A 26581-nucleotide genomic window follows, 5' to 3' on the forward strand; every position below is an offset into this window, starting at 1 on the left:
TCCTCATTTTAAGAATGGAAGCAGTGGTGGGGTCCGGATCCCGTTGTAACCGTACAGGGCCTGGCATGAATGCGTGCAGCACGCGCGCACACAAGCGCAGCACGCGCATGCACCTTACCATCCAGCGACGCCTCCACGAGCCTCTGTGACGCTCCAGCTGAGGAGCGAGGAGTTTGAGGGACCAGGAGGAGCCTCCGTGATGCTTTTGACCGCCGCCTTCTGGTTGCTTCCTTCCCTGATTTGCAGCTCGGCAAAATGCTGAAAATCCCGGTGATCAAATTCCTGCTGCATTCGGCCTCCTACGTCTGGTTCTTGGTCTTCCTGCTGGTGGAGTCCCTGATCCTGGAGCACCACCAGGACACCTTCCAGGGGCGCAACCAGAGCATGTGGGAGACGTCCCTCCACATGATCTGGGTGACAGGTAGGCGGCTGAGCACCTTCCCCAGCCCAGGGTGAGGGAGGGGAGAGGCGCCTGCTCCTCCTGCACCTGTCAGGCCCCTTCCTGGAAGTTGAGGTTCTCCTGGGCACCTTCTCGATTCCCCTTAGGAGAAGGGGAGAAGGGGAAGGTCACGTGTGGCCGGACAGCCTGGCCTGGCATCACTTCCTCATCACCTTCTGTCTGCCCATCACATCCTTTACTCTCATTGTTGGGGTCACCATCAACTAATTGGGGGGGGGAGGAGGAGAAGGAGAAGGAAAAGGCGGAGGAGGAAAAGGAGGAGAGGGAGAGGAAGAAGATGAGGAGGAGGAGGAGGAGGAGAGGAGGAGGAGGAGGAAAAGGAGGAGAGGAAGAAGATAAGGAGGAGGAGGAGGAGAATAGGAGGAGGAGAAGGAGGAGAGGGAGAGGGAGAAGATAAGGAGGAGGAGGAGAAGAGGAGGAGGGAGGAAGAATCTGATGGGTTTCCTCAGCTGCCAATGTGGAGGGTTGTTCTGGATGCTCTCTTGGGAGATAAATGGCTTGGCCTGTTTAACAGCCTCCTCCTGGCCACAAGAGAGGACCGTTTGCATTGAGGAGAGGACCGGACCAGAAGAGAACTCAATGGGGTGGGGGAAGGGGGGAGTGAGGGCCTTTTGGAGGGTCGTAGGGCTTTGTGGGAAGCTGGAATTGGAAGGTGGGAGATTTTGGACAGGTGGAAGCCAGCCCGTCCTTCCAGAGCCAACCTGGCTGAAGATGCAGGAAAGAGGCTTTGGGTTGGGCTGGTGGAGAAGGCCCGGCAGGACCTCCTGCAGTCCAGTTGCCTTCTTGCTGTTGAGCCCAAAGTGTTTCGGAGGCTTCCCATCCTCATCACAACCGCTCTCCTCCTTCAGGCTTCTTCTGGTTTGAGTGCAAGGAGGTCTGGATCGAGGGGCTGCGCAGCTACCTGCTGGACTGGTGGAACTTCCTGGACATCGTCATCCTCAGCATGTACTTGGCTTCCTTTGTGCTCAGGCTGCTGGTCTACCTCAAAGGGCAGGTTTTCTGCCTGGACATCCAGCCTTCCACTCCGGAGTGCTACTATTACACCCAAGCTAGTGAGTCAATGTGGTTGGGTCCTTGTGGTTGGGTCCTTGTGGTTGGGTCCTTGTGGTTGGGTAGAATGGCGAGTCCGCCGTTGGATGGATGTCCAACCTTGGCCACTGGGAGACATATGGACTTCAACTCCCAGAATTCCTCAGCCAGCATAGCTGAAGTCTTCAAGTGGTCAAGGTTGGCTGTCCCTGAAGCTCAGAGGGAGCTCAGGTGAGAAACCCCTCAAAACCAAAGGTGGAGACTGAAGTTCTTGTCTTGCTGAGCTGCAGAAGAAGCCGAGTGGATGTGGGGGGGGATTCTTACGACGAAAGCAGGAAGTCCTGTGGCCAAGCCCAGCTCTCGAAAGAGGTCTTCCCTCTCCCACCCCCCACCCCAAGGGCTTCCCTTGTGCCTCAGAGCAATGGGGCTCAATGGGCAGCTTGGAGGGAAGAGTCCCAAGGGTGGGAAAGGTGTCTCCAGTGGGCCTCACAAAGAGGTCCTGGAAGGGCTGCCCATCTTTACGGGGAGGGGTCTTCCGACTGACCTTCATACCTGAGCAGGTCCATTTTTAGAGCATAGAGTAATAGGGGTGGAAGGGGCTTGGGGGTTTCTAATCCAGCCCCCTCCTCCTCAAGCAGGAGACCCTCGGTCATTCTGGACAAAGGGCTGACCAGTCTCTTCTTCAAAGCCTCCAGGGATGGAGCCACTCACCACTTCTGGTGGCAAACGGTTCCACCGGTTAATTGTCCTCCCTGTCAAGGGAGTTTCTCCTCAGTTCTAGGTGGCTTCTCTCCTTGACCAGTTTTGCTTCTTGTCTTCCTTTCTGGTGCTTTGGAGAATCGGTCGGTGCCCTCTTCTCTGGGGCAGCCCCTCAGATATTGGAAGAGTGATCATAACCCCCCCCCCCCAGTCCTTCTTCTGATCCAAGTAGCCAGGCCCAGTTCCTGTTTTAGCCTCCAGTCCCCCCATCCTCCTGGCTGCTCTTCTCGGCCCTCTTTCTAGAGCAGGGATGGAAAACCTTTTCGGCACGAAGGCCCAGACCAGAAGGCACATGCGTGTCTGTGCACCGGGAACCCAGAGAACAGCTGGCCAGCATGCGTGTGCCTGCTTTGGGGGTGCTTTTTGGGCCGTTTTCAGGCCCCCCAAAATGGCCTGAAAAACGACCTGGGTTTTGGCCATTTTCGGGGGCTCTGGGCCCGCAAAGACCAGCTGGCCAGCATGCCCAAAAGCAGAAGAGCAGCTGGCGATGGCGCACATGCCCACAGAGAGGGCTCTGCCTGCCACCTCTGCCACGCGTGCCATAGCTTGGCCATCATGGTTCTAGTGCAGTGTTTCCCAAAGTGTGGTACGCGTACCCCCAGGGGTACGGGAAGAGTTTGGTGGGGGTACACGCTTTGCACCGGAGTTTGGTGGGGATCCCGTGGGAATATCACAACAGGAGAAGATAATCTTTAATGTTATGAATACATTTATGCAAGAGGACAAAACTGATTGGAATAGATGTGTTGGAATAAGCACAGATGGAGCAAAAAGTACGGTCGGAATTAATAAAGGACTCGTTGCAAGAATTCAAAACGTTGCTCCAAACGTCATATCCACACACTGTTGCATAACACAGAGAGGCTTTGGCAACACGTAAGATGCCCGCTGATCTACAGAAAGTTCTGGATGAAAGTGTGAAAATCATTGGTTCCACCACAAAACCGCGGAGGACAAAATCGCGCTCGACGAAAGCGTGCATTTGACGTCATCACAGTGCGACGAAAACATCGCGCTGTGATGGAAAAATGTAAAAATAAAGCGAAAACCTTACCCTAACCCCCCCAAACCTAACCCTTAACCTAACGCTAAACCTAACGCTAACCTTTAACGTAAAATTTAACGTAACCCTAACGCTCTAAACCTAACCCTAACCCTAACCCTAACCCTTACCTTTATGTGAATCGGCTTGCTTTAATTTTATTGTTATTTCAATTTTTAATTTTTTTCTTCGCGCTGTGATGACGTCAAATGCGCGCTTTCGTCGATCGCACTTTTGTGGACCGCGGTTTTGACGGGTCACGAAATCATTAACTACATTTTTTTATGTAGTTATGAGGGGTACTCAGCGTTTTTTAGGAGGGGTACTCAGCGTTACGAATATTATAGAAGGGGTACACATATGTCAAAAGTTTGGGAATAGCAATAGCAATAGCAATAGCAGTAGACTTATATACCGCTTCATAGGCCTTTCAGGCCTCTCTAAGCGGTTTACAGAGAGTCAGCATATTGCCCCCAACAATCTGGGTCCTCATTTTACCCACCTCGGAAGGATGGAAGGCTGAGTCAACCCTGAGCCGGTGAGATTTGAACCGCTGACCTGCTGATCTAGCAGTAGCCTGCAGTGCTGCATTTAACCACTGCGCCACCTTGGCTCATGAAGCACTGTTCTAGCGGCTCCGCATCTTTTCTGTGTTGTGGTGACCAGAATCGGGTGCAGGATTGCAAGCGGGGCCTCACTGGGGCCACTCGAGGGAGTTCCGGTCCCTTCCTGGGTTGGAGGGATCGGAGAGCTGCATGAAGTGGAGTTCAGGGCTTCAGACCGGAGCCCGCCTGAGGCCAAACTGAGCCAATAGATCCCGATGTCTGACCTTCCTTCTTCCACAGAGCGGCCGGATTGGCACACTGAAGACCCCCAGTTCATGGCCGAGGTGCTCTTTGCTGTCACCAGCATGCTGAGCTTCACGCGCCTGGCCTACATCCTCCCTGCCCACGAGACCCTGGGGACGCTCCAGATTTCCATTGGGAAGATGATTGACGACATGATTCGGTACGGGCACCGGAGGAACCTTCCTCCGACTCGGGGCCCCTGCTGTAGTCTGAGGAGGACCTAGAAAGCTCTTGAGATGTTTCCCCAACCTGGAGAAGGCCTCTTAGGAGGGGTGCTAGGGCAAGGGGGTGAGGAACCCGGGGAGAGGCGTTTCCAGAGGAATGGTCCCACAGACCCTGCCTGTGTTTGGGGGAGGAGGAGGAGGAGGAGGAGGAGGAGGAGGGCGCCTCCTTTGGGCCTGATCTCCTCTTGGCTTCTCCTCAGATTCATGTTCATCATGATGATCATCCTGACTGCTTTCCTCTGTGGCATGAACAACATCTATGTCCATTATCCGTCATCGGAGCGTCTGGGAAGGTAAGGACCCTGGTGGGTCTGGGGAGGGGAGGCCAGGACTGGGTGGGGACACCAGGACTCAGCCAGCATGCTGAGCCCAAGTAGACCAGGAGGGTCCTTGAAGGAGGAAGGAGTTCAGGGGAAGGAAGGAAGGAATGAATGAATGAATGAATGAATGGGGCAAGTCCATCTTTCTTCATCAGATTCCTCATTTTTATTCATCTTTATCTCTCTATCTCTCCATATCTATCACTTAAGCATATCCCTATCTATCTATCTATCTATCTATCTATCTATCTATCTATCTATCTATCTATCTATCTATCTATCATCTATCTATCATCCATCTATCTATCTATCTATCTATCTATCTATCTATCTATCTATCTATCTATCTATCTATCTATCTATCCATCCATCCATTACTCTATTTATCTGAATGTCTGTCTGTCTGTCTGTCTGTCTGTCTGTCTGTCTGTCTGTCTGTCTATCTATCTATCTATCTATCTATCTATCTATCTATCTATCTATCTATCTATCTATCATCTATCTATATCTATCATCTATCTATCTATCTATCTATCATTATCTATCTATCTATCTATCTATCTATCTAATCTATCATCTATCTATCTATCTATCTATCTATCTATCTATCTATCTATCTCTATCATCTATCTATCTATCTATCTATCATATCTATCTATCTATCTATCTATCTATCATCTATCTATCTATCTATCTATCTATCTATCTATCTATCTATCTATCTATATCTATCTATCTATCTATCTATCTATCTATCTATCTATCTATCTATCTATCTATCTATCTATCTATCTATCTATCTATCTATCTATCTATCTATCATATCTATCTATCTATCTATCTATCTATCTATCTATCTATCTATCTATCTATCTATCTATCTATCTATCTATCTATCTATCTATCTATCTATCTATCTATCTATCTATCTATCTATCTATCTATCTATCTATCATATCTATCTATCTATCATATCTATCTATCTATCTATCTATCTATCTATCTATCTATCTATCATCTATCTATCTATCTATCTATCTATCTATCTATCTATCATCTATCTATCTATCTATCTATCTATCTATCTATCTATCATCTATCTATCTATATCTATCATCTATCTATCTATCTATCATATCTATATATCTATCTATCATATCTATCTATCATATCTATCTATCTATCTATCTATCTATCTATCTATCTATCTATCTATCTATCTATCATCTATCTATCTATCTATCTATCTATCTATCTATCTATCTATCTATATCTATCATCTATCTATCTATCTATCTATCATCTATCTATCTATCTATCTATCTATCTATCTATCTATCTATCTATCTATCATATCTATCATCTATCTATCTATCTATCTATCTATCTATCTATCTATCTATCTATCTATCTATCTATCTATCTATCTATCTATCATCTATCTATCTATCTATCTATCTATCTCTATCATCTATCTATCTATCTATCTATCTATCTATCTATCTATCTATCTATCTATCTATCTATCTATCATCTATCTATCTATCATATCTATCTATCTATCTATCTATCTATCTATCTATCTATCTATCTATCTATCTATCTATCATCTATCTATCTATCTATCTATCTATCATCTATCTATCTATCTATCTATCTATCTATCTATCTATCTATCTATCTATCATCTTCTATCATCTATCTATCATCTTATCATCTTTTCATCCATTCACCTGTACCTTTACCTCTAATTACCTCCACTTTTATCTACCTCTATTTTTACCTCTACCATCTCCATGAAATTCAGAAACCCTTTGAAGCTTCCAACCCAAATTCCTCCTCCATTAAAATCAGACCCTCTGAAACCCACCCAAGGCTATAGGACGGGTTTTGGGGGGTGACATTTTGACCTGCCTTCCTTCTTCCGCAAGCCCACCAGGAAAGGGGTCTGGTGTTCTTTCCCCTCTCTGGTTCCCCTCCTAGGAATTGTTAAGAGAAGCCCGAAGAGGAAGGGGCCGGCCTAGGACCCCTCCCAAAGCTCATTCGGTGGGATTTGAACTGTGGTCTCCGGGCCCACCCAGGGCCCTTCAGCCAGCCACCTGGCATGCTGGAGATCCCCTCTGCCCGTGCTCAGAAGGCCCTTTCCTAGATCCATCCTTGGCTGCGTTAGGAGAATAAAGGTCTTCCGGGGGGAAAGTCTCCTCGGCTCGGTCCTGGGGGCAGCCCTGCTGGTTACTCACCTGGGTTTGCGGGGAGATGGAACCATGGACCTCCAAGATGACTCTTCTCTCGTGTAGCTTCAACAAGACCTTCCAGTTTCTCTTCTGGACGATGATGGGGATGGAGGAACACAACGTGGTGGACATGCCCGAGTTCTTCGTGGCTGAGATGGTGGGCCAGGTGCTCTATGGGATCTTCACCATCGTCATGGTGGTCGTCCTTCTCAACATGCTCATTGCCATGATCACCAACTCTTTCCAGAAGATCGAGGCGAGTCTTCCTCGGGGTGGGGTGGGGGGGAGCCTGGACTTTATCCAGGGGAGACCAGGGAGATGGACCTCTGGACCTAAATGCCTCTCTGAAGGCTGAGCAACAGCCATGTTGGCTGAGAATTCAGCTCTAACATTAAACGTGGAGAGTTCGCTCCGGCTGGAGGCTGGAAAGTAAATTTAAAAGGGTGGAGGGGCTTCCCTCCGGAAGCTGTGGGGGCTCCAACACGGGAGGTTTTAAGAAGAGGTTGAACAACTATTTGTTCAATGATATGCTGTAACAGTGTTTCTCAACCTTGGCGACTTTAAGTCCTGTGGACTTCAACTCCCAGAATCCCCCAGCCAGCACAGCTTTAAGTCCTGTAGACTTCAACTCCCAGAATTCTGGGAATTCTGGGAGTTGAAGTCCACAGGACTTAAAGCCGCCAAGGTTGAGAAACACTGTGCTATATAAGGTTTCCTGCTTGAGCAGGGGGTGGAATACAAGACCTCCGAGGTCCCTGCCAGCTCTGTGATTCCCTTGTTCTGAATGGCCCAGTGATGGTGAACCTTTTCAGCACCAAGTGCCCAAACCGGAAACCCGAAGACCAGCATGCAAATGCCAGATTTTGGGCCATTTTGGCTGTTTTTTGGACCATTTTCAGGCCATTTTTGCCCCCAAAACAGCCGAAAACAGCCTGAAAAAAATGCATGAAAATGCCCAAAAAATGGCCTGGAAAACAGCCCCCCAAAACGGCCTGAAAAGACCTGGTATTTTAGGGCGTTTTTCAGGCCGTTTTCCGGCACTCCGGCAACCGTGAAGATGCATGCGATGACGTTGGCAGGCGTGCCCACCGAGAGAGCTCTGTGTGCCACCTCTGGCACGCCATGCCATAGTTTCTCTGTTAATGGTCTAGGGTCTCCTGCTTGAGCAAGGGGTTGGACTAGAAGACCTCCAAGGCCCCTTCCGTTATTCTGTTACAAACTGAGAGGTTCTCCTCCCCCGTGTCTCATTTATTTACGGGCATCCCACCTCCCTCCTTTCCTACAGAATGACGCCGACGTAGAGTGGAAATTTGCCCGCTCGAAGCTCTACCTGTCCTTCTTCAGGGAAGGATTAACGTTGCCGGTTCCCTTCAACATCATCCCGACGCCCAAGTCCATCTTCTACGCCATCCGGTATGGGGGGCGCGCGGAAGAGGTCAGCCCGCTCCTCTGAAGCGGTTCCCAGCCCCACGTCTCCCCGGGTGGGGCAGAGAGGACATGAGCCGCAAGCCACAGGGCTCATCTTACTGGCTTGATTCTAGCACAGCCAGGCGTAACGCATGGAGCCCTGGGGAGGGGGTCTTTGGGAAGCCCACTTGGGTCACTGTAGCAGAACCTCCGGGGGGGGGCTTTGGGGTTAAGAGTGTCCCCCCCCCCACATTGGCATCATGGAAAGGGGCAGCGATGATGCAACCTGTAACCCACCATCCTGGGGTTCCTTTGGGTGCAACAATCTCTCCTTCTTGGTCTGGCTCAGAGGCCTCCGTGCCAACTCATCTCTCTCCCGATTCCTCCCTTCCCAGAGGCTCCTTTCGCTTCATTTGCTGCCACAAAGGAAAGAAGAGCCAGAAATATCCCCCGATCAACACCATTGTAAGTTCCCCTCTAAGGTTTTCCGAAGGCACATTGGCCGCCTCCGGGGCTCTGAGCACGGGCTCCCACTTAATCTTTACACTCTGAGTTACCCATAAAAGAGAATCAGCAGAGCAGCGTGTCTATTGGTATGAGATGAATCCAGGAGCACAACACAGCACACAGCACACACAGCGCCTTTAGAGCAGTGTTTCTCAACCTTGGCAACTTGAAGATGGGGAAGTGTCTAGGACAGTGTTTCTCAACCTTGGCAACTTGAAGATGGGGAAGTGTCTAGGACAGTGTTTCTCAACCTTGGCAACTTGAAGATGCCCGGACTTCAACTCCCAGAATTCCCCAGCCAGCATTCGCTGGCTGGGGAATTCTGGGAGTTGAAGTCCGGACATCTTCCAAGTTGCCACGGTTGAGAAACACTGCTTTAGAGAATGAATAGTGGTTTATATACAAATATATGCAGACACACACCTGGTAGGTAAATCTCTTACCACTCAGCTGTGCACACAAGGAGAGAAAGGAGATACACGACGAGATAAAACGCCTTCTAATGGCCACCTACATGGTCAATGACTTGTTTGGATCAGAGTCTTAAACTGGCTATACCTATATTGCTGATTCATCCTCATTGCATCAGCTTGCAGCTTACAACCTTACACCAGTTGGCAGCTATTAATTCCTCATTACCTGACAGGGAATATTTACAGCTCAGGATTGAACTGTGAGCTCCTGGCTGAGTGTGGTGATTTTCCTTGTAGACGTTTCAGGACCCAACTAGGGAACATCGTCGGTGCTAGAAGGGAGAACGGGTTGTGGAGAGGAGGAGAGAGAAGATTGAGGGGCCTTCGATGCTCTCTGGTGGTCTTCTTGGAGAGTAGATAACATCATCAGTGCTAGAAGAGAGGAGGAGAGGGAGGTCTGTATGGTCCTTGGTGGCGCAGTGGTTAAATGCAGCACTGCAGGCTACTGCTAGATCAGCAGTTCAGCGGTTCAAATCTCACCGGCTCAGGGTTGACTCAGCCTTCCATCCTTCCGAGGTGGGTAAAATGAGGACCCAGATTGTTGGGGGCAATATGCTGACTCTCTGTAAACCGCTTAGAGAGGCCTGAAAGGCCTATGAAGCGGTATATAAGTCTACTGCTATTGCTATTGCTTGGTGCTCTCTGAGCTGTGCTGTTTTCTTGCAGACATTTCATGACCCAACTAGGGAACAGCATCAGTGCTAGAAGGTGGGGGACTTTCTCTCTGCAAGCAGGCTATTTATATATAAACAGAGAGCAAGCAACATCCAGCAAGAACGCAACCAAGTTCAGATACCACAAACTAGTGTGTATGTTTTGTGTAAATCTGAATAAATGAGATAATAATAAAGTTTAGAAAGGAGGGAAGATTCCGGGGGAATGGTTATGCAGGAACTGTATAGAATCCAGAGCTCCTGGCTGTGTTTCCAGCCTGCTTCCTGGGTGCCCATCAAATGAGCTTGCTATGCCCTTTGGCTTCCCAGAGCAATCCCTCGGTGGAAGAGGGGGGCGGCCGGACGGAAACCCGCCTGTCTTATCGGCGCCAGGTGCTGAAGGCTCTGGTGCAGCGCTACATCGACACGGCCAGGAGGGAGCTGGAGGAGAGCCGGAGGAAAGGTGAGGGGGTGGGGAGGTCCGGATGGGCTGTGGCCTGCACCTGGCTGCTGCTTGGGGGGTTCGGGGTCCCCTGATTTAGCCCAAGGCTGGAGGCCTGGTTGCTTCGAAGAGAAAAGGCCGCCTGGTCTTCCCTTGGGAGCCTCCAGAGAAGTAAGGAGTAAGGCTGCTCCTCCAAGGGGGGGTGGAGGGTGGGGAGCCCATCCTTTTCCAGATGGGAGGGGAAGGGGAGGACCCCACGGCCACCCCCACCTGCCCAGCCTCCATCCTCCATCCTCGCTTTCTCCATTGGGCCGTCCTCTCCCCCCCACTCCCCTCCCACCTGCTCCAAGAACGGCTGCCCCAAGGGACCACGCTAGTCCCTGACTTCCGACGGTTCGTTTAGTGACCGTTTGAAGTTACAACAGCACCGGAGAAAGTGACTTATGACCGCTTTTCACACTGCTGCAGAATTCCCCTGGTCACGTGATCAAAATTCACTTGCCAACTGACTCACACTTATGACGGCCGCAGTGCCCTGGGGGTGGGGGTGGTCACGTGGCCCCCTTTTGCGACCTTCTGATAAGCAAAGGAGAGTCAGATTCACTTACCAACTGCGTGACTAACTTAACAACTGGAGTGATTCACTTAACAACGGTCTTGTTTAGCTGCAGGCATTTTGGTCCCAATTGTGGTCGTAAGTCAAGGACTGCCTGTCTTTCTCCCTTTCCTCTGGGAGAAACGTCCCTTCCTCCGGGACTCAAATGGAGGGACGGTTCTTGGCCGAGGCACCACTCTCTGGGGCGGGGGGGGGGGTGTTGGGTGTCCATAGGTGACCTCTTGTTGGGGGGGGGATTAGCTGGGTGGGGGGGCTGCATCTGGGATGGGAGACGAAGCCTGGGCCTTCTTCAGTGCCCACCACCTCCCTCCTTCTCTCCCTTTCAGATCTGGGGAACCGCCTGACCGAGTTGAACAAGTCGGTGGTGCGTCTCCACACGGAGATGAAGCACCTCCGGCAGTCGGTGACTACCGGTGGGGTGGCCGCAAACCCCCTGGACGGGGCCAGCGTGCTGCGCAAGTACATCATGAAGGTGCGCAACAGCTTCCAGAACTACGAGCCCGACATGGGGGGCGACGGCCAGGGCTCCCCCGTGGAGGTGGTGGTGCACCAGGACCTGCCCCTTGTCATGGAGGGGGCGCTGCCGTTGCTCCGGGAGGAGAAGGAGGGCCAGGCGGGGGGCCAGGCGGAGGCCGAAACGGAGGCCAGGGTGGAGGAAGAAGTGGGGGGCGAGGCAGAGGAGGAGGTGGTGGACATGTTGGGGGCCGAGGAGGAGGAGGAGGCCGAGCCGGTCATTCCTGACTACGAGCCTCAGGAGGAGACCGAAGACCAGGTAGCTCAGCCACCAGAATCCTGAGCCGCCAAGTCTTGAAAAAGGACCACCACAGAAGCCACGTGCTTTGCGAAGTAGCCTTCCTTGGGGGGGGGGACAATCCAGACTCCTTCCCAGAGGTTTCCCTGGGCCCCCCAAAAGGGGTGGGTGCCCTCTTCGACTGCACCGGGACGCCTCCGTAGGAAGGTCCTTCCGTAGTTGTGCTATTCTTGCAAATGCACTTAGAACAGTGTTTCTCAACCTTGGCGACTTTAAGTCCTGTGGACTTAAAGTCACCAAGGTTGAGAAACACTGACTTAGAAGGAGGAGGAGGAGAAGTTGCGTTCTCGCAGTTTATTCTGGTTTTTCTTGCTTCTGGAGGAGGAAGGACAGTTTGGGAGGATCTCCAGCAAATGAATAAAGAAAAAACTAACTAAATAAATAAAATAACTGCTCTCCGCTGAGCCTTGCTCATCTCACTGATCTTGCTATAAGCTGTAAGCCACTTAGAGTTGCCTTGAAAATAATAAACAAAGAAACACACACCAAATATTCCCCTGTTTTCGGTGCCTCTTTTATTCTTTTGTGCAGTGCAATAAAGTTTGCTCTTTACACGTTACGTATCCAGTCACCACAATATTAAAAAAAAAAAAAAGTTGTTGAGACTCTGGAAAAAGGGAGGGCAGAGAAGAGCAACAAGGATCACGAGGGGACTGGAGGCTTAAATAGATGAAGAACTGTTGCAGGAATTTGGGGTACGTCTAGTTCAGTGGTGGGATTCAGCCGGTTCGCACCTATCCGAGAGAACCGGTTGGTAACTTTCTAAGCAGTTCGGAGAACCGGTTGTTGGAAGAAATCTCCTTTCCACTTTCCAGGGCTAATCCTGTAAGGAAGGCAGGAGGGAAACATTCTGGTGTTGTTTCTAGCCTCATCTTTATTTTACCCAGCTTAGAGAAACTGCCTCTCCAATTAACCCTGATTACCATTGTAACAACTAAGGCGAAGTGCCCATCGACCTGAGTGACATTGAGTTGGCCACGCCCACCCAGTCACGTGACCACCGAGCCCCGCCTACCCAGATGGTCATTAGGGCAGAGAACCGGTTGTTAAATTATTTGAATCCCACCACTGGCCTAGTTGAATGAAAAGAAAGAAAAGGGGGTGACATGATAGCATCTTCCAATACTTGAGGGGCTGTCAGAGGGGGTGAACCTACCCTCCAAAGCCCCTGAAGGCAGATCAAAGAAGCAACGGATGAGAAGTAACGAAGGAGAGAAGCAATCTGGAATTAAGCAGGAATTTCCTGACAGGGAGGACAATTAGCCAGTGGAATGCCTTGCCACCAGAGGTTGTGGGTGCTTCATCACTGGAGGCTTTTAAGAAGAAGAGACTGGACAGCTATTTGAAATGGCAGAGGGTTTTCGGCTTGAGCAGGGAGTTGGACTAGAAGACCTCCAAGGTCCCTTCCAGCACTGTTATTCTGCAATTCTGTATTGGGGGGACAGGACTACAAATTAAGATTCCCATTGACATCTTTGCACACACGGACACATGTGAATGTGGGCAAACGGAGGCACATGCAGTTTGAGGGGGAAAGACTGTGATGGATTCCGCTTGGAAACAGTACATTAGATGGAGCCAAATCCCCAAATGCTAGCAAATTCCTGGAGGCTTCTTGTTCAGACAAATCACGCGTCACACAGAGATAAAGCACATTTACGCGCCGTTGCAAAAAGATGGCAAAGAAGTTAAGAAGGAAATAAAAAGACCAGAACAGATCCTCTTCAGCAGCCCCCATCCAGATAAGCAGGGATTAACTCCAGACAAACAATCAAGCAGAAAACAATATTCTACTCAAGAATATTCATAAAGCAGAAAACCTCGCCCTGATCAACATTGTCAGGACAAACTGCAATAGATAAGCAGGGGGCAACACCCACACTCATCCGCATTGAAGATGCTACCTAGTTGGGTCATGAAACATCTGCAAGGAAACCACCAAAGAGCATCAAGGACCCTACAGTTCTCCTCCTTCTTTCTCCTCCAAGGAGAAAAAGCATCAAGGACCTCCCCCCTCCCAATGAAATGTTCTGGAAATGGGGATGCTTTCCTAATGGCATTTGCGCCAGATGTTGGAGGAGTCTATCCAACCACCATAATGAGTCCTTCAGCTGGGGAAACAAACGGAAAACCCACATAGATTAAACTCCCATCGTCCCCGATCTCTGTCCAGATCTGTTGTGCAACCGTTTGGAGCAGGGAATGGGGGGGGGGGTCTTAGCTGCACTGCTCTTCTGGTCTTCTTTCCCTTGTCTTGAAAGTTACTCCAGATGTCCTTGTGCACAACAACACCGGTGGGTATAAATAGCCCGGGGGGCAACAAGGGTTTCCAGCAGGGTCTATAAAAGGCACCCTCTGACTCTCCACCTGTCACATTGACGGCCTCCCACAGCTGCAAAGAACCACCCAGGAGGCAAGTGGCAAAGGGCTGGGAGAAGGGAAGCGGACGGAGGCACATAGCCCATCGGCCCCAGCCTGCACAGATAGAGGTAAACATCTCCCCTTCCTTAAGCCCAGTTTGGACCTCCCTGAAAACTCTTTAATTCTCCTCCTCCTCCTCCTCCTCCTTCCTCCTCCTCCTCCTCCTCCTCCTCCTCAGGCTGGGGGGTCTTCTAAGCAGGAGTTAAATGCCAGAGGTCAGCAAAGCCACATTTTGGTATTTGGCAGAATTGCTCAGCCACCTCCATGGGAACGTTGCTTTCCTGAACGGCCGTCTCGCCTTGGGAAGAACCTGGAGGCAATTTTCTCTAATGCAGCCCATAACTGGCATGCCGGCTGAAGAGCAAATCTAACAAATTGCAAACAAAACGGTTGCGGGTCTGTAAGTCTTCAGGTTTGCTGAAGGTGGATGCTCACCTGCGTTGAACCCCGACTTCCAGTAAGACAATCCCCCCCTGACGTTTCCTAGCCTTCCTTGTTGCTGTTTGGAGTTGAACTTTCTGCCTTTCTTCCGGTGGTGCTGCTCAGTTTAACGGGAGAAGGATCCCTGCAGCTCATGGGGATCTGTGGAGGGATCCAGAGTTGGGGGTGGGTGGGAAGGGAAAGATCCTGAAAGAGATCTATAAGCCCCCAGATCTCTTTTCTATGTCACAGAGAACCAAGATCATGTGGAGTGTTAGTTCCACCCCTTTATAATGCTTGGTAAGGCCACACTGACCCAAAATACATGAAGTTGGTGAAAAGAAGGACCAGGGGAGACATGATAGCAGCCTTCGGTTATCTGAGGGGCGGCCACAAAGAAGATTTTTTTTGGGGGGGGGGGTGTCGAACTATTCTCCAAAGCACCAGAAGGCCGGACAAGAAGCAACAGATGAAAACGATAATAAGGAGAGAAGCAACTTGGAATGAAGGAGAAGCTTTCTAACAGTGAGGACAATTAACCAGTGGAACTGCTTACCACCAGAGGTTGTGAATGCTCCATCACTTGGAGGTTGTTAGGAAGAGATTGGACAGCCATTTCTCTGAAACGGGATAGGTTGCCTCCTGCTTGAGCAGGGGGCTGGACTAGAAGACCTCCAAGGTCCCGTCCAACTCTGTTATTTTGTCCTGTTCTATTCTGGCATTTGAAGGCAGGAATAACGGGAATGATAATCTCTCTTTTGCTTTGAAAGGAGTGAAGAATGAAGCGTCTGGCGCTCTGTTTGACGTGGCTCCTGATGGGGAATGTTCAGGTATGAAGGGAAAGCTTGCAACAGCGAAAGTGCCACCAAAAGCCCTGGAATGTCACTCTTCCAAAATCCATAATGAGGCAACACTTTTATCAGGCCAACTGAAACCGTGCAGGTATTTCGAGGTCCTCAGGAATAATCCACCAGCCCAGGTTGAGTGTAGAATTCTTTAAATCGCCCACCGTGATGTTGTAACGAAGGTTCGAATCTAAAATTGGTGAGATTTGGATTCACATTCCCTGTCAGTCATGGAGAGGGACCTTGGCTGACTCTACACCAGTGGCTTCCAAGCCTTTTTGGGGCCACGCCCCACCTAAGCATCTTTAAAATCCTGATCCCTCCCCCCCCCCCAGGACATGTAATTCTAATTTTACTCAAAAAGTGAACTCTGCTCAAGTGGAGGATGCCTAAAAGGCCATTAACCTGGTTTAAACAAGGTTCTAATTGCCCCCATTGAAAATAAATTGCCCCTCTGTGGGGCGTGGGGCCCATGTTGGGAACCACAGCTCTACACCACTGCTTCTCTTTCTCTTCTCTTCTCTTCTCTTCTCTTCTCTTCTCTTCTCTTCTCTTCTCTTCTCTTCTCTTCTTTTCTCTTCCCTTCCCTTCCCTTCCATTCTATTCTATTCTTCCATTCCATATATTCTCTTCTCTTCTCTTCTCTTCTCTTCTCTTCTCTTCTCTTCTCTTCTCTTCTCTTCTCTTCCCTTCCCTTCCCTTCCCTTCCCTTCCCTTCCCTTCTCTCTCTCTTCCCTTCCCTTCCCTTATCTTACCTTATCTCCACTGTAGTCCATTCCATTCCATTCCATTCTATTCTATTCTTTCTATTCTTCCCTCCTATTTAAAAACCTTCAATTCAGTAGCGTAAAGTTTACAAAGCCACCAGCGCCACCTGGGCCCTCGTCTTCCTTCTGCCCATTCCTGTCCTTCTCCTGCTCCAGGTCTTTGCTTTCCCCCTCAAAATAAGGAGAGACCTCTTCTCCGTCAAGGAGGTGCTTCTCAACATGGCCGCGGCGTCCTTCGATGACCAGTACAAGGGTTGCGTGGAGTTGATGGAAGCAGAACTGCTGGAGCTGAACCGCACAGAGTTTGCCACCAACAGAGTCTACGCCGACGCCTGGGCAGAGGCGGCCTCCACGTGGAAGGAGAGGAAGGCCTCTTTCTCAGAGTCCTCCACCCTCAAACCAGAGCAGGCCATCGCCCTCATGGCCTACACCGTCCAAGGCCGCTTCCACAGGGACTTCAACGCAGCCGTGAGGGAGGCTGGGCGCACCAGGGACAGCTACCTCAACCACTTCCATTTCAAGGCCTTCCACTTTCTCCTAACCCGAGCCCTCCACCAACTGGGCATCACCGCCGCGCCCCGATGCCAGAAGGTGTATCGGGGCGTCAGAAACGTCCGCTTCGCTTCCGAGCGCGCCAAACTGGTCCGCTTTGGACAATTCACCTCGTCCTCGCGGAGCAACGAGAGCGCTCTGCGCTTCGGCACCGACAGCTTCTTCACCATCGAGACCTGCTACGGGGTCAACATCAAGAACTATTCGTTCTTCCCGGGTGAGGAAGAGGTCCTCATCCCTCCCTTTGAGAAGTTCAAGGTGGTCAACTTCACCAAGGGCCAAGAGACCAACTTCATCCATCTTCTCTCGCTGGAAGACGACAGCAACTACAACTGCGTGTTTGTGAAAGGTAGCCGCTAAAACTCCAGATAGATGGGTGGTGGTGATGATGATGATGATGATGATGATGATGATGATGATGATGATGATGTCCATTCAGTCCCTCTGGGCCAGGTAGTCTCCCCACATCTCCTGTTCTTGCACTGAGTTTTTCTGTCCTCTGGCCAGTGGCGGCTTTGATGGTGTTCTTGGGTGGCCTAATTTCCTTTGAGTGCCATCTTTTCCAAGCAGTGAATTCCTCTCCAGTGAATTCCCTCACAAGCCATGGCCAGCATAACTGAGAGGCCATTCTCTGATTCTGTCTCCCGGGGACGTGCCTGGTGGTGTTACGGGCTGCCGTATTTGCCCGGGGGTCTCCTTAGCTGCCCAAGGGAGGCACAGGGGCCCCCTCTGACCCTGCAGCTCAAACGAGTCGCTTTTCCTCCCCTCTCGGTTTTTTAAGGTCCACCTTTGGCATCAGAGAGTGTCACTGATGCGATGAACATGCATTGGACAAAGAGAGACGGGGGAGGACAAGGGGAGCCTGGCATCCAGAGGTGGGTTCCTACCAGTACAGCCCGGTTTGGCGGAATAGGTCGTACCTCGGCCGGACATGTGGCCATACTGGTTCTATCCTGGGCGCTGCCATCTTTAATTTCCGTTCTGCACACGCGCAGAACAAACTTCATTGAAAAAATGTAACCCCCCCTCTTTTTTTTTTAACGGTGTGCGAATGTGCAGACCTTTTAAGTGCAAATGCGCAAATGCGCGGTCACCAAACCGGTAGTAATGCTGGCAGGAACGCACTCCTACGCCTACGGAGATTATTCCCAGTCCTCCAGGTTAGGGGTGTCCCAAGGGGGCTTTTTTCTCAAGAGGCAACTGGGCTTCGTTTTTTTTCCCCTTTGAAAACCTTCTGCTTCTTCTCATCAGAGGAGCTGAAGAAACCTCAAGAAGAGGAGAAGGATCTGGGTGGGAAGCAAAAGACACTCAAAGAAACTTCTACGGCAGGGGTCTCGGCCACTCCAAGACTTGTGGTCTGCAACTGACAGGATTTGCTGGCTCTGCTGCCTGGGGAATTCTGTGAGCTGCAGTCCACAAGTCTTGAAGTGGCCGAGTTCGGAGAGCCTTTTTTTATTATTATTATTTTATTTTATCAATTTCATATATACATTCACAATTATATGATTTCATAACTGTTATTAATAATATGCATTTATAACAATTTTCCCCCCTACTGTTGACCATATACTTGAAGATTGCTTTCTTAACATCCCATAGATCCATCTTATCTTACAACGGTCCTACTTCTTCTTCCCTCCCTCCCTCTTTCCTTCCCTCGTTTCTTCTCTCCTACTCCCCTTCCTTCCCTCCCTCCTTCCCTCCTTCTCTCCTTCCCTCCTTCCTTCCCTCCTTTCTTTTCTCCTTCTCTCCTTCCTTTCCCCCTTCCTTTCCTCCTTCCTTCCCCACTTCCTTCTAAGTTCGGAGAGCCTTGATCTACGGAGATTGTTCTCGGTCCTCTGGGTCACAGTTGCTCCAGATGAGCTTTTTTCTCCCCAAGAGGCAACTCTGGACTTTTTGGTTTTTCCTTAGAAGACATTTCGCTTTTCTCATTCGGGAAGCTTCTTCAGCTCCCAGCTGGCATGCGGGGGTCCTTGGGGTGGCAGAGTGGGAGACAGCAACTGAAGAACAAGGAAGCAGACTGCGGAGCAAGGGAGGAGTAGAGACAAGAGGTTCTCTTGCTGAGCTACTGTAGTCATGGTCCCAGCGTAGACCCCGGGGGTCTCCCCAGAAACAGAGGAGGGGCTCCACAGGGCAGGTGTGTTAACCGTTGCAGGGGTCTTACGCAGGAATTTGGGTACAATGGATTGCAACCGTTTGGGGACTACAGGCGGTCCTTGATTTACAACAGTTCATTTACGTTACAACGTCACTGAAAAAAGTCACTTATTATGACCAATGTTCACACTTATGACCACTGCAGCATCCTCATGGTTCTGTGATCAAAATTCGAACTCTTTGGCAACCGACTTGTATTTATGGCGGTTCCAATGGCCTGGGGGTGTCACGTGATCCACTTTTTCGACCTTCTGAAAAGCAAAGTCAGCAAGAAGCCGGATTTGCTTAAAAACCGGTTTACAGACTTAACTGCAGTGATTCGCTTAACAGCTGGGTCAAGCAAGGTTGCAAAATGGGACAAAAAAAATCACTTAACCAATGTCTCGCTTAGCAACATAAATTTTGGGCTCAGTTGTTGTCGTAAGTCAAGGGCCTCCTGTGTTTCCCTCCCAGGGGGATCTGTGTTTTAGGATTCAGGTCAGAATAAGAGAAGGTTGTGCCATTATTCTGTTACTCTACCTGGTCCTTCTCTTCTCTAGGCTAAATACACCCCATTCATGTAGGGAAATCTCAAAGGAGGCTCTCAGTCATCCCGGTCATGGTTGCCCCAAAACTGAGGTTAGAACTGAAGAAGCTTCTTGGATGAGGAGTGAAATGTTTTCAAAGAGAAAAAGAAAAGAAAGCTCCGTTTCCCTTTTGAAAGGAGGGGGGGGGAGAAGCACCTTTGGGACGATGTAGGTAAAACCCCATTTCTCTGTTGCTCCTCTTCGCTCTCCCAGAATCCTCTGGTGGATATGCAAATGCTCCCAGGAAGGCCAGCAATCTCTTCTCTTTTCACTCTCAAACTTCTTTTCCCTTTGCAGAGAAAAAGTGCCAGATGCGGAAATGCCTCTTCAGGTCAGGTGAGTGGAGGCGGCTCCCCCGCCCCTGTTGGAATTGCTCACCTGGGGCTCCCACCAGCACTGCATGACACCCCGCCTTCCCCATCCCTTCCCCACCCAAAATGGCTGCCTTTCTCTCATCGCATCTTCCCCAAGTGCCTGTTCTGGGGCGTTGCCCTGATCTGGGAGTGAGCCGGTGGCTCCCCAAACACAACAAAACCCTCAGTAGCTAAACCAATGTTCCCTTCATTAGGAGTGCCGGCAGCCCTGGCAAAAAATCTCTCTCTCACCACAGGCTAACAAGTCCCTCCGGCTGGGAGACGAATAGTTGTCTGCCACATCTATTCATCTCCACCCCCTGCCTTTCATCCCCAGAGCTAGGGTAGGGCTTCGCTAGCAGCGGTGGCTCTTCCGTCCCAAGGACCGGCCCATAGATTTCCACTGCTCTCCTCTCCTCTTTTATATCTATTCATCTCCACCCCCTGCCTTTCATCCCCAGAGCTAGGGTAGGGCTTCGCTAGCAGCGGTGGCTCTTCCGTCCCAAGGACCGGCCCATAGATTTCCACTGCTCTCCTCTCCTCTTTTATATCTATTCATCTCCACCCCCTGCCTTTCATCCCCAGAACTAGGGTGGGGCTTCTCTAGCAGCGGTGGCTCTTCCGTCCCAAGGACCAGCCCATAGATTTCCACTGCTCTCCTCTCCTCTGTCATATCTATTCATCTCCGCCTCCTGCCTTTTATCCCCAGAGTTGAGGTGGGGCTTCGCTAGCAGCGGTGGCTCTTCCCGAGGACCGGCCCATAGATTTCCACTGCTCTCCTCTCCTCTGCCTTCTGTGCATGCGCGTATCAGGAACTGGGCCCAGCTGTTCCTCCTCTTCCTCATCAGCCCCCTCCAGACCTGGGGGGCTGTTGACTCTCCATCTGAGGGCTGACGGACGGCCCAGTCTCCGCCTCTCTCTGTCTCTCTCTGTGCCAGCTCCACTCCCTCTTCCCCCTCAGAGCTCTCAGGTTGCCTTGAGACTGACCCTGACTCCCATGCCTCTTCCTCCTCCTCCTCCTCCTCCTCCTTCCCCCTCCTACTTGGCTGCTAGAGGGGCCGGCAGCCGACAGGCCACAACAGGTATACTCTTGTTGGGTAGATCATCAATCACAGGGGAGACACCAACCATCAGGCACTGCAGTGGGAATGGGACGGATGGACTTCAGGACTCTGTCTGGGAAACTCAGCGGTGGCATCCCCTCCTCACCCGCCCCCCATTTCCCCTAAAAGCACACGGATGAGGAAGCACCTGGGAAGCCATGGGGCAGAGGGATGACGAGGCCAGTCACACCCTGAGGACCGAAACAGATTCTTACCTCAAGGGAGGAAGAGAGAAGAGGGAAAGTGAAACTGGCAGAAAATCCGCTGTTCCTTCTGCCTGTTACCCCTCCTCTCCCTTGCTGGGAGCCTGGTGAGAGAGTCAGCGGGGGCAGGAAGGGGGCGGTCGGTGTGTGTGTGCTGAGCAGGTCTGGAGAAGAACTGGCCAATCCCTGACCAGAAGGGTTGGGGAAGGGTCTGTCCTCATCCCACCCTCCCCACCCATCCCACCCAGGGGTGAAACAAAAAAGATTCCACGCCCCGAAGGCTGCCCTTAGAAGGGGGGAGATTAGGGGCAGAGGCTGCTTGGGATGGAGATCATTGGGGGGGGGGTTGTCATTGTCTTAGGTGGCAGAGTGCAGTTGGGCAGGCAGGGGGCATCATCTGAACAGGAGCCAGCTTCTCTTCCTTTTTCTGGGCAGGTGGAGGCTGGAGCCCTTTCTCTGCCAAAGACCGAGCCCCTCTCCTCCTCTGGGGTCCCCTCCTTGCTGTGGGGCTCCTTGGACCTCCGGGGTTCCTGTGATTTAACAGCTGGGGAAGGTCTCCCCACCCTTTTCCCGAGGGTGCCAGTCAAGCAGCAGCAGCAGCAGCAGAAGAAGAGGCCGGTTGGCATGGCTTCCGTGGGCCAAGAGGTGGTGCTTCCTTGCTCGATTTTACTAAAGGAGGAGACTTATGGACTTCAACTCCCAGAATTCCCCAGCCAGCCGTGAATGATAGACTTAGAAGGGATCAGAAAGATTCCCCCAGTCCAGTGGTTCTCAACCTGGGCATGCTGGCTGGGGAATTCTGGGAGTTGAAGTCCACAGGTCTTAAAGGTGCTGCGGTTGGACACCCCCCGCCCCCCGCTTTAAAGCTTCAAGTGTGCCAATGAGGAAACGGAGAACTCTCTGCCTTCAGAAGAGGCGGCCATGAAAGGCCAGAACTGTTTCTAGAAGAAGCTTCAGGTGATCATCTCCAAAGTGACCGTCCATCGCAGTGGCCCTGAAGGGATTTAGCCTGGTCACCCAAAGTCTATACGTGAGAACTGATAGGATGTGAGATGTTGGCCAGGTGCCGGTGTGAAGAAGCCCTGGGTCTTCTGGAAGGGTCCCCCGGGGTCACTCTCTCTGGCCACAATTGTGCAATATTTGTACACTTGACTTGGCTACAGAATTAACCCATTTCCCAGGTTTGGAAATTCAAAGAACCCCAAACTAACCAGCCAGCCCGGAATGGGATGGCCCCCCGGAAAAGGCAAGCCAAGTTGAAGAGACCTGGTCACTCCCAGGTGTTGTGTGAATCCAAGCAGAGATGCCTCAGGGAGACTCACTGGGACATTTGGGGGTCTCTGAGCTCGGTTGTTTTCTTGCAGACATTTCGTGACCCAATGAGATAAAATCAATAGTGTTAGAAGGGGGGGGGGGGGCTTGCATAGAGGGGGAGGAGGAGGAGGAGGATTGTTGAGTTCTTGATGCTCTTGGAGAGGGATGGTTTCCTTTTCTTTTTATGTAATATATTTGCAAAGTTAATAAGAGGAAAGTCTTGTAAACTCTTCAGAGAAGTGAAGCTAATTAATAAGATACTGCTGGCAAACTGTTCCTCCCTTTTTGCAGAAAGTTTGCAGGAGGTTTCAAAAGATTAGCATTATACCAAAACAGTTCAGCATATTCACCTCTGTTTGGAATGTCTCTATATTAGCAAAGAGTTGGGAGGGGTGGTTTCCTTGCAGACGTTTCATGACCCAACTAGGTGACATCATCAGTGCTAAAAGAAAGGGGGGTGGTTTGCTCTTTGCTTTTCCAGCCAGGGTTTGTGGGGATATTCCTGGTGAGTCTTTAATCATTAGGCTGTTTCCTGAGGGTTTGTTAAATTGGTAGTTTCCTGACTGTTTACTTTTTGATTGATGGTCTATTGTTAATCTTAGTGTAAATCTCTGCTCATCTGGGTGTTGATCGCTGACAAGCAGCCGTTTGGGGTTTTGTTGTTTTTTATGTTTCCTTCTTGGTTTTGGGGGATCTGCTCTGCTAGCACTGATGATGTTCCCTAGTTGGGTCATGAAACAGCCAATTTCAGAGAGCGTCAAGGACCCCCCATGGTTTATTCCTGGGCTACAAAGATTCTCTTCCCTATTCCAGGGACGTATCCATCCATGGCAGTCATGCCACCCATTTCCTCCTGGGGTTGGGCAGGAATTCTTTGCATCTTACCAAAAATTGAATCTCTAGCTCAGTGTTTCCCAAACTTCTGGGAGTTGAAGTCCGGACATCTTCAAGTTGCCAAGTTTGGGAAACACTGGATGGAACTCTAACCCCGTGCAGGAGCCGAAGGGCGATGCCACCAATCCCTGTTTTGCAACTCCGTGTAAAGCCAGCACCACAGCACAAACACACTTGCAGCCCAAGGGGACATTGGGGTTCCCTTCAACCGCTTTGCAGGTGCTCCTAAAACTCCAGACAACAGACAGGAGGGGTTGCACGAAAGCTGCCGAAAGGCCGTTGCAGGAGCTGATCAGGCTGAGGGGGAAAGGTGGGGTCAAACATGTCATCAGTTCAGAATCTTTGCACAGCCACAAGAGAGCCAAGGCCGGCTCCCTGGGAGTTCTGTTGAGCCTCAGAGGGCCAATGTAGCTTTGACTGTTAGTTGACCAGATTCCTGGGTATCGTCAACGATCGTAACACCTTCTGTGCTGTGAACCTGGCGAATGTCCCTGGTTCTTCACACCTGACAGCTGAGGCCCACCCACCCACCCACCCATCCACCACCACCCCACCCCGCCACTGACTCACACCTAAGGGTCCCTGTGTTCCCACTCCTCCCTTCAGGCGGCTCCTCCCTTGCCTTTCCCAGCCACACAACGGGTGCCGGGCATCACACAGCTTGGCCCACGACCAGGACGCTCATGATGGCCACCATAGCAAAGAAGGTCCACATGAAGAAACGGTCCATCACCTTGGCCACTTTCTTCCACTCCCCCGTCCGTCTGGAAGCGGCCTTCTGCTCTCGGAAGCAGTTGGCGATGTACTCGACGTTCCACAGGACACCCTCCTGGTGGCACCAGCAGGTCCTTCGGGGGCAAGGGGGCTGTTCCTCAGGCTCCGCCTCCTTGGGGAGGGGTCCAGGCCCTCGGAACAGTGGGGCCTCCCAAGGAGGGGGCCCTCCTGCCCCCATGGATTCCTCACCGCTGGCCCTCTGGACTTGGGGGAGTGGGTCCGGCTCTTGTGGGGCGCTCTTGCAGCTGTCACCGACTTCGTAGACGAAGAAGATGCAGGCCATGTACCGCAGAATAAACGTGCGGGCCCACCGGGGGACGGGACGGGCCCCGGGGCCACAGTGGTGGATGTTCATGATGAAGATGGTCAAGGCGGTGGAGGCCGTGATCATCGTCATGGTGGCGATGTAGTACTTCCCTGGAGGTTGAGGGAAAGGAAGGAATGGAATGAATGAATGGAAAGAAGGACATAATGGCCAATATTTCAGGGGCTTTCCCAAAGAGGAGGGGGGCAAATTATTCCCCCCCCCCCAAGGCAGGACTAGAAGCAATGGGTGGAAACTCATCCAGGAGACAAGCAGTCTGGAATTGAGGAGAAACTTCCCAACGGTGCGTTTTCAGGAGGCTATTATGGACTTTCTTGTTTTTTTTTCTTTTGAAGATGTTTCTCTTCTCACCCAGGAAGCTTCTTCAGCTCTGACAGGATAGTGGGGAAGGGAAGGACTGATACTCCTTGCAGACAGCTGGTCCTTTTGGAGGATTTTGGAGGTCATTGAGGCTACCTGGAGGTCCCCTGAGTGGTGCAAATGGTTCCTGTAGCCTGCCATTTTCCTCTCTCTCTGGAAATCCACTCCTTCTCCCACCCCATTCCAAGGGTCTCCATCCCGAATTGTAGAGCTGAAGGTCTGTAGAGATTCTCAGCCATCCAGGTGACAGCTGTCCCAAAGGGGCTTTTTCAAGAGACAGGCACCTTCGGGGCAACCACGACCTGGATGGCTGAGAATCTCTACAGACTTCCTAGCGGTGAGAACAATTAATCGGAGGAAGGGCTTTTCTCCAGAGGTTGTGGGTGCTGACATCTTTGAAGGCTTTTAAGAAGAGACTAGATAGCCACTTGTCCGCAATGGCATAGGTCAGTGGTTCCCAAACTTGGCAACTTTAAGACTGTGGACTTCAAACTCCAGAATCTCCAGCCAGAATTCTGGGAGTTGAAGTCCACAAGTCTGAAAGTTGCCAAGTTTGGGAACCACTGGCCTATGGTCTCCTTCCTGCCTTGGGTGGGGGATTGAAGACCGCCAAGATCCCTTGTAACTCTCTTATTCTGCTTTCAAATGGAGTTGTGTTAGCTGACTTGGGTGTTTTGGAGCACACTCTACAAAAGAACCTGTGGCACCATGAAAGGTGAAGGCTATCCCCACTGTGTGTCACCATTGCTGCACCCCAGAAGGCCTGGGTCATTCCCCTTGGCTGCTGCCATGTGCTTGAACAAACCCCGTGTCTATCAAGGCAATTGGCCACCAGGGCAGAAGAGACAGTCTCCATCTGTGGTCATATTAGGCTCCTGAGCAATCCTTGGTGGGGTCCATTCCATTTCCAGGTCATGGTTGTTCCAGAGGTGCTTTCCCAAAAGGCCATCGGACTGTCTTGGCTTTCTCTGTGAAAATGTTTTGCTTCTGATCCAAGAAGCTTCTTTAGTTCTGTTAGAACAGTATTTCTCAACCTTGACAACTTGAAGATGTCTGGACTTCAACTCCCAGAATTCTCCAGCCAGCATTCGCTGATTCAATTCCTTGATAGGGGTGTCAGTTTATCCCTTGGTTGTTAGTCTAGAGCACCGTTTCTCAACCTTGTCAACTTGAAGATGGGGAAGTGCTAGGACAGTGTTTCTCAACCTTGTCAACTTGAAGATGTCCGGACTTCAACTCCCAGAATTCCCCAGCCAGCATTCGCTGGCTGGGGAATTCTGGGAGTTGAAGTCCGGACATCTTCAAGTTGACAAGGTTGAGAAACACTGTGTTAGAAGCTTCTTGGATGAGAAGTGAACCATTTTCAAGGTATAAAACCCAAGAAAGTCCGGTGGCCTGATAGAATAACAGTGGGAAGGGACCTTGGAGGTCTTCCAGTCCAACCCCCTGCTCAGGCAGGAAACCCTACACCATTTCAGTCAAATGGGTGTCCAATCTCTTCTTTAAAACTTCCAGTGTTGGATCGTTCACAACTTCTGGAGGCAACTTCTGTTCCACTGTCCAATTGTTCTATCGGGAAGTTTCTCCTAGTCCCACGTTGTTTCTCTCCTGGATTAGTTCCCATCTGTTGCTTCTTGTCCTGCCTTCCGGGGCCTTTGGAGAAGAGGTTGAGTCCTTTTTCTTGGGCAGCCCTGAGATATTG

General features: G+C 50.8%; 2 protein-coding genes across 2 annotated transcripts in view; both read left to right on the forward strand.

Annotated features, from left to right (window-relative positions):
- Positions 1–11810, forward strand: part of LOC116510210 (short transient receptor potential channel 2-like) — a 36512-nt gene extending 24702 nt beyond the window's left edge. Inside the window, exons 11-19 of the mRNA XM_032219680.1 lie at positions 247–421; positions 1309–1512; positions 4136–4298; positions 4563–4655; positions 6980–7172; positions 8202–8329; positions 8719–8788; positions 10287–10419; positions 11341–11810. Of these exons, the coding sequence (XP_032075571.1) occupies positions 247–421; positions 1309–1512; positions 4136–4298; positions 4563–4655; positions 6980–7172; positions 8202–8329; positions 8719–8788; positions 10287–10419; positions 11341–11810 (1629 nt within the window). The remainder of the gene's footprint in view (positions 1–246; positions 422–1308; positions 1513–4135; positions 4299–4562; positions 4656–6979; positions 7173–8201; positions 8330–8718; positions 8789–10286; positions 10420–11340) is intronic.
- A 3635-nt stretch (positions 11811–15445) lies between these two features.
- Positions 15446–21935, forward strand: LOC116510211 (erythroblast NAD(P)(+)--arginine ADP-ribosyltransferase-like). Its single transcript, XM_032219682.1, has 4 exons — positions 15446–15496; positions 16357–17179; positions 19851–19889; positions 21757–21935. Exons 1-4 carry the CDS (start codon positions 15446–15448, stop codon positions 21933–21935), a joined length of 1092 nt encoding a protein of 363 aa, XP_032075573.1.
- Positions 21936–26581: the final 4646 nt, after the last annotated feature.

The sequence above is a fragment of the Thamnophis elegans genome, chromosome 6, assembly GCF_009769535.1.
Source record: "Thamnophis elegans isolate rThaEle1 chromosome 6, rThaEle1.pri, whole genome shotgun sequence".
Lineage (NCBI taxonomy): Eukaryota > Metazoa > Chordata > Lepidosauria > Squamata > Colubridae > Thamnophis > Thamnophis elegans.

What these genes read in the sequence shown, in the direction of transcription:
- LOC116510211 (XM_032219682.1), top strand. Translation starts at nt 15,446, where the DNA reads ATGAAGCGTCTGGCGCTCTGTTTGACGTGGCTCCTGATGGGGAATGTT. An exon ending in TCCTGATGGGGAATGTTCAG is followed by an intron (nt 15,497 to 16,356) that starts GTATGAAGGGAA and finishes TCAATTCAGTAG; the next exon opens with CGTAAAGTTTACAAAGCCAC. An exon ending in GAAATGCCTCTTCAGGTCAG is followed by an intron (nt 19,890 to 21,756) that starts GTGAGTGGAGGC and finishes GTGATTTAACAG; the next exon opens with CTGGGGAAGGTCTCCCCACC.